Source organism: Mesitornis unicolor, unplaced genomic scaffold (genome assembly GCF_000695765.1).
Source record: "Mesitornis unicolor isolate BGI_N332 unplaced genomic scaffold, ASM69576v1 Scaffold44847, whole genome shotgun sequence".
Classification (NCBI taxonomy): Eukaryota; Metazoa; Chordata; class Aves; order Mesitornithiformes; family Mesitornithidae; genus Mesitornis; species Mesitornis unicolor.
This window is the reverse complement of record NW_010195178.1, coordinates 1-7,045: the sequence shown is the minus strand read 5'-3', so window position 1 is coordinate 7,045 and position 7,045 is coordinate 1. Positions and strand designations below refer to the sequence as shown.

The 7,045-nt window shown below is 39.9% G+C and overlaps 1 protein-coding gene across 1 annotated transcript; it reads left to right on the top strand.

Annotated features, from left to right (window-relative positions):
- Nucleotides 1-406: 406 nt before the first annotated feature.
- On the top strand, nt 407-4,964 carry TCFL5 (transcription factor-like 5 (basic helix-loop-helix)). Its single transcript, XM_010188032.1, has 6 exons — nt 407-1,125; nt 1,811-1,997; nt 2,637-2,796; nt 3,400-3,634; nt 4,035-4,176; nt 4,845-4,964. Exons 1-6 carry the CDS (start codon nt 407-409, stop codon nt 4,962-4,964), a joined length of 1,563 nt encoding a protein of 520 aa, XP_010186334.1.
- Nucleotides 4,965-7,045: the final 2,081 nt, after the last annotated feature.

The window sequence follows — 7,045 nt, the reverse complement described above, 5'->3', positions numbered from 1 at the left end:
TTTTTCCCCTCAACCCCCGTAACGCCAGGTCTTGTCAGCTGGGGCGTTTCCCTGCGCCTTCGCATGAGGGCTGCTTTGAGGGAGCCTTAGGCAGCAGGAGTACCCAGAGCCTCCAGCCAAGGACGGGTGCTGGCGGGTGAAAACCGTTTCTGGTGGTGGGAGTGGGAGGAAGGTTTTCTCCTGGGCTCAGAGGGACATTGGAGGGGGGAGACACGGCTATGCTGTGAGGCACTGCGCTATCAGGAGCTCCTTCCATGCCTTGGTACCTCGCTGTGGTACAGAAACAGTGTTAAGTATCACTTCCCTTCCTCCCCGCCTTTTTTAATGAATGTTACTGATAATTCTTGCAGGTTTTGTGGTTTACTGTTGCAAGAGACATTGTTAACTGATTAGGTTTACTGTAGTCATGTCAGGATCAGCCCCAGAGGAGCCTCAGATCTCCATTCCTCAGAGCACAGCTAGTGTTCCTGATCCTGCTCCCGTTGCTGTCGGACCTGGAGGGCCAAGTGACATTTCCTTTGGTGAGCAAAATCTTAGCTTCACCACCACAGACGTCAGCCTGGTGGAGATGATGGAAATTGAGTATATGCAGCTGCAGCACATACTTTACTCACATACGGAGATACAAGCTAGCGAAGGTGAAGTGGAAGCTAGGCTCACTTCTTTCTCCCCGCCTGGTAATTCTGCAGCCACCCCTCTGAATACCAGTCAGGAGGGCTGTCCCTCAAGCAGCTCTGGGAGCCAGCCGGTTTGCCCAGTTACATGTCAGTCAGGATTACCTTCTGACAGCCATTTGCTCGGTTCAAACACACATTTGGGCTGTGCTGACTTTCAGGATCTCAGAATGTTGTTGCTTAGCGAGCCTAACATCCCTTTGAACCAGCCAGATAAAATGCCTAACAGTAGCTCTGTAGAAGTCCCAGGACACAGTTTAGTGAAAGTTAAACATGATGAAAATTTTGTTGGGGCGAATAAAGGAAACATACTTGTTGAAAATTCGGCACTGGCACCAGAGCCTAGATCTAAATCTGCAGTCAGAGTTCGGTTGGAAGACAGATTCAGCAGCATCCAGACAGAAAACCCCAGATGTCAAGAACCCCAAGAATCTGGAGTAACTCTTAACAAGTGTGTTGCAATTAATTTTAGTTTATGTTGTTAAACTATGTATCATCATATAGTTCAGAACTGGTTTTCTACACGAAACCTAAGAACAGTACTCTCTTAAATACCTGAGAATGGTGGGTTGAGCTCTTTTAACCTGTGGCTGCAATTCCACTGACCTCAATTTATGCCCCTCTGTATATCGCACATGGTAGAGAATGTAGTTCCAAAATTCATTCCTTTATAACTTTATTCTTGATAACAGCATGTAATGTAAGTAAAGGAGAGAGAAGAACATTACCTAGTTTTAACATACAACTTGCTTAAAGCGAAGTAGATTTTTGATCGTAATAAAATACTGAGAGCAGTTGATCAGTGTTATAATGTGGAGGCCTGACTATGGAGGAAAACTTCAAGCAAAAATACTGTTTTGCAATCTGGCCTGGTAACTATTGGTGTGCTGATGAAGCATATTACTGAGACATAAAGCTGAATTGTTGCTGCACAGAATAGAATACCTTCTCGTCTGGTTTTTTTTTGTCCCTGAAGTAGGCAATATAGCAATAAAAGTGATTTCTGTTTACAGTAAATGAAGTTGGTTTCTTGGTGATAGTTACTAAAAGTACGTGTAGCTGTAAATTTTTCTGTACTCATTCTCAAGTAGTCAGTTTGGTATGTTTTCTGTTTGGTGCTTTTTTTTATTTTTAAGTTTAGTGACACTGGTTCGACAGCCGTCAGAACCGATTGGTGTTCCTCTTCATCAGCAAGACAACAAGTGTGCCGCATTTGGGAAAAGTAAGACGGCACCTGCCACCCCTTCTTTACAGTTCACATACCCGTTATTTACTATGAACACGTGCTCTTCTGCTGGGAGTGCTAATCCTTCACAAGCACAGGTAGAGAACTGTTCGCCACTTGTACTCTGCTAATGTCAAACGATGATGATGTTAACCTCTTAGGTGGGATACGATTCTGAAGGTTTGTGCTAAAGTGTGGCTTGGTTTGAATAGGGCTGCTCAGAAGGATCTGTAATGCAATGTATTTATTCTTACGTTAGTCTTTAAGACCATCAAAAGTCATTTGCCACACAAATCAGTTGTGGGAAACTTATGTCCTTTGTAATAAATAAATAAACATTTTAATAAAGAAATAAGATGTGCATCCAGGCCATTAAAGTTCTCACAGGAAGAGGTTTGGTTTTTTCCTTGAATTTATCAGTATCATCTGCTTCATCTACTCAAGACGAGAAGGAGTCACTTAGTTAGTACCATTTTCTATGGTTTGTTTTTTTTTCTAATTAATTTTGATGAAAAAACCCACCTGACTCGCAGTAACCTCTGAAGCAAGAGTGATAGCACTGCACTCAGAAATGTCAGAGACATTCCCCAAAAATCCAGCAATCTCTTAAAATCCTATGGTTGTGGTGTGCAGAAGTAACTGGGATTTAGTCTGATACAACACAAGAAGTTAACATGAAGATATCAAAATAGTCTATTTTTTATGTATATAAAGGACTTCCTTTTTGGTTTTCACAGACCTCTGGAGCACCTTGCACTATTTTGGACGCTGCCAAACATCAAGACCTTGGGTTACCCAAGACATTGTCTTTCTGCTATCAGGAAGTTGAATCCACAAAACAGGAAGTAGGTGCCATGAATAAACCTTTGCCTGAGGAAGTTTGGCTTAAAGGCGGAGGTAAACCATTTCTCCTCTTTTCTTTTAGCTTGCCCTTGGCATTCGATGTCTGAATGTGTGTTGTTTTTAGAATTAATATGATTTTAGTGAATTGCATGAGGTGTGGTTTCTATGTCTGAGATGTGCTATAGGCAGTATGGGATTAGATTTCTCCAAACAAATTCAACACCTATGATTTTAGCTGTACTTTCAAGATTGTTTAGCACTTCTGGCTTGAAATGAGAAAACCCAATGTTGCAAAATACCTTTGAAAACCTGGGCCTAGCATAAGCCACTGATTTCTTTCTACACTTTTTGACCCCAAAGCTAAAATAGCAGATCCAGGCAGTATCGAACTGAAGAACATCAAGGACTGCCTCAGCTTCTCATCAAAGGCAGGCATGTTCTCCTTGGGTGCTCCTGGAAAATAGAAGCTAGGTGGATTTTGAAACAGCAAGCCGTGCCTTAGGGCTTCCGAGTCAGTCTGGATTGGCAGTAAAACTAAAAAGATTATTCCACATAAATAAAGTGACAAGAAAAATACTTTCACGATCTTAATTTTCAGTGGTTAGTGGGAGAGTTACAACTAGGTCGTCCTTTTCCTCTTTGTTTTTTTCCAAGAAGACACTTTATGCAAGCACTCGATGAATAGAAGAAGTTGCAGCCGAATGAGCCCAAACATAGACCGGAAACCTCTTACTGAAATTCAGAACATGCATGACGTTGGCCAGGGCTCTGCATCTGCCACGTGCTCTTGGCAGCCAGCGCTGTCCAGTTCCAGTCTGCAGGTGCACAGTGGTGCCCAGGATGGGACCGCTCAGCGAAGGGAAAGACATAACCGCATGGAGCGAGACAGAAGGTAATTTGCTTTAGGAGCGGCAAGACAAAGTTTTTGAACTAAAAATAGTAACCTAAAGTAACGATGCTGTAATACTCCTGTCGTTACCCAGAGTAAAATATCAATTTGACAGTTTTTTTGTTTTACCTACAAGACGAAGCGTGAAATGCACGTGGTGAGGTTTTGGTGTTTGTTAGAGGAAGCAAAATTAAAATGTATGTTTCATAGTGGTCATTCTTCTGTAAACAAAAACAAGGATATCAAAACATGTAACCAATTCTATAAAGGTAAGGTAACTTGCATACAACATGACTAACATGCCTGTAGCAAAGAAAAAGAAGTCCCTAAAGTCTGTGGCTTGCAGCCCATGTGAGTGGTCTTCCTTTTTTCCCATTTTTTTCCTTCCTTCTTTCCCATTTAGGCGCAGAATCCGGATTTGTTGTGATGAGCTGAATCTCCTGGTCCCGTTCTGTACCGTTGATACTGATAAGGCAACAACTTTACAATGGACAACGGCGTTTCTGAAGTACATTCGGGAAAGGCACGGTGATTCTCTGAAACAGGTTTTAACTCTCATTTCATTTTTGTTCTTGATAAAACTATGAAATGTTTTAAAGCTAAAAATACATGGAATGCTTCTGCTTGATGCTGTTCGTGGAGGACCTCTGTATCATTGAAACTTCCTTTTGAAAATGCTTCTTTTAGTACCTGTCCTCACAACAGATTCAATTCAGTAGTGGGAAATCGTAGGCTGTCCTCAGTCAAGGTTTTCAAATCAGATTTTTAAATTTACTTATTCTTCTTTAATTTAGCCCAGTTTCTGAGCATGGTGCTATCTGGACAACAACGTAGAATTGAGGTCCTCTTCAGTCATTCCTCCCTTCCCTCCCCTCTTCTCATTAATTTTCTCTATTTTCTCCATGTTTCACGGAGTTGTCTTCTAGCTGGCTTTCAGAAGCTGGTAGTTACATGATAGGGTTCACAGCTGTGTGCCCACACTGTTTCAGAGTGGGTGATAGTAAAGGTTTTGGTGCCCTGTAAGTAGCTCTCATACATCTATATCCAGTAGTTGCAGCCCCAGAGTAATTCAGGCTCTGCTGCCTGTCTGAAGAGAGTAGATGTAGGTGTATTTTTTTTTCCAAGACACGAGTAAAACAAAACCATATAACTCAAGCAAGTACCTACATTAAACGTGATTGTTTTGTTTTGTTTTTATTTTGGTTTTTTTTAGGAATTTGAGACTGTGTTCTGTGCTAAAACAGGCAGGAGACTAAAAATAGCAAGATCAGACTCGTTTGTAACATGTCCAATGCAGGAAAACACACGTGTCTACGGAGACCAAGTAGTCTGACCTGACTGCCTTGAATTGTATGACAAATGTGGCTCATTAACAATGGCCCAAGCTGTATTACATTTTCTCAGTTTACATGCTGAATATGAATTGCAAAGCACAACTAGTAAAAATATATATAAGTAGAGCTTTAAAGAAAACATTCTTTATTCAAAATAGAAATGAAAGTTAACTATCAGTAACAGAAGTCAGTGCTCTGAAAGGGGCGTTGAAACCAGAAGCTACACAAAAAGGCCATGACAGCTAAGTATTTTTCCTCTTTAGTTATTTAAAAATATGTTCTTTTTTCTGTTTATGGTTCTGCTTTGGGTTTTCTTTGTTATAGCTTTTTTTTAAAAAAAAAGATTATCCTGTTAGGAATAGTTGTAGAACATCAATCCTTCCTGTTATTTTAATGAGTAAAGGTGCTAAGGTACTCTTCAAATGTAAAAAGAACTTAAAGTTACTGTATTATAATGACCACTTTTTCTGTTAAAAATTTAAAGGTTGCGTTAGTTAATTGAGTAAGTGCATAGTTTTTAAACTGCTAATTTTATGAAGTTCATATTTACCATATATGTTTTAACACGCTTGGTCCCGCAGCGTAATACAATGCTGTTTGTTAGCATTTCTTTTTAAATACAGTACTGTTTTTAGTGTCTGTCACACAACTGTCCAACACATTCTTGTAGTGTTACTTTAGTCCGACAGTGGCATATTGTAAACAGATTATTTAAGTGCAGAAATTATTTTCGTATTTAAAGATTAATATATCTCCTTTGTTCATAAGCTTTAGGGTATAGGGCAGAAATAGAGTAGTGTGTGAGCTGAGACTGGTTTTATTAATTTTTTTTAAATAGATGATGCTAGCGGGTTTTAAAGTAGAAAAAGGTCTCCCAAAATAAATGCTGTTTTAAATCACAGATATAGACAATTTTGCAGCAATTTATTTCCGAACCATCCTAGTAAAACCAGTTCTGGAACAAGGAGTTGAGCTGAGTTAACTTGGTGTGTATAATGACACTTACAACATCACAAAGAAAAGGTTAAAAAAAAACTCCTTTTATTTTTACAACAGTTCATACAGTTTTTTTGGCTGGACTGTAAAAGAGCATCTTTTCTTATTTGGGGCTTCATTCACAATTACTGTGCAAATAGCTTAAGTAGAGGTTGTGAAAATGCTGATACTTCATTTCCTTCGTTATCATATGGAAATGTCCAAACTTCTCCCCTGTAGATTAGAATAGATACACGACACCTTTGGCAAGAATTTGTTTGCAAGAGGATTACTATTTACTAGTCTTGGCAAATATTTGAGGTGCAGTCTGATAACTGACTACATACATAAGCTGTGGTCTTTACTTAGGCCAGAATCTTAAGTTATTAAAATATAGGATATTTAAGTGCCTGATTTCCACTGATGTAAGTAGCATTTTGTCCAAATACCTTAACAACGTCTATCTTAGTGCACAAACCCGCATCACAGAAGTCGGTGGGAGCAGCCCCAAGGAATTCAGTTGTACAGAAAAGCCGTGATCTTTAATGTACAGTTAGGGGGAGCGATGGTAAAAAGGAACAAGACTTCCTCTTGCAGATCTCTTGAACAAAGGGAGAAAGGGAAGGTGAGGTGGTTTAGCAGTAAAAATTCTGGAAAATAGTTGAGGGGAGGAGAAAAATACTCATAAAGCATCTTTTAATTAAAGTTTTCATCTGATGCTTGCTTTTTCATAGAACTGTGTCAAAGTCTCCACTTAAAATAAGAGAAGGAACATCTGTCCGTTTACCACTAGGAGGATTCTGTCTGCTCTCTTACAATGCACTCTTTATTTAAATACTCAGTCACTTCTTCACTTCTTGCACTGTTGTTTTACGATTTTTTGGAAGTTGATGCTCCAACAGCTCCCATGCAAGCCGATGTGTCACATATTCCTGGGGTTCCCTGAGCCCCAATAGCACCACGAGTACCAGGATCCCCTGGGAGGCCGGGTTCACCCTGAGCGCCATCACGACCATTTTTAGTGATTCCAGGTACACCAGGTGGTCCTAAACGAGAAGGGGAAAAGACTGCATTAATTATTTATTTCCTTCCTTTTTTAAAATAT

Bases quoted from the DNA above. Each gene is read 5' to 3' on its own strand.
- TCFL5 (XM_010188032.1), top strand. From the start codon at position 407: ATGTCAGGATCAGCCCCAGAGGAGCCTCAGATCTCCATTCCTCAGAGC. The intron at 1,126-1,810 runs GTGTGTTGCAAT...TTTATTTTTAAG, and splicing joins TCTGGAGTAACTCTTAACAA to TTTAGTGACACTGGTTCGAC. The intron at 3,635-4,034 runs GTAATTTGCTTT...TTTCCCATTTAG, and splicing joins CGCATGGAGCGAGACAGAAG to GCGCAGAATCCGGATTTGTT.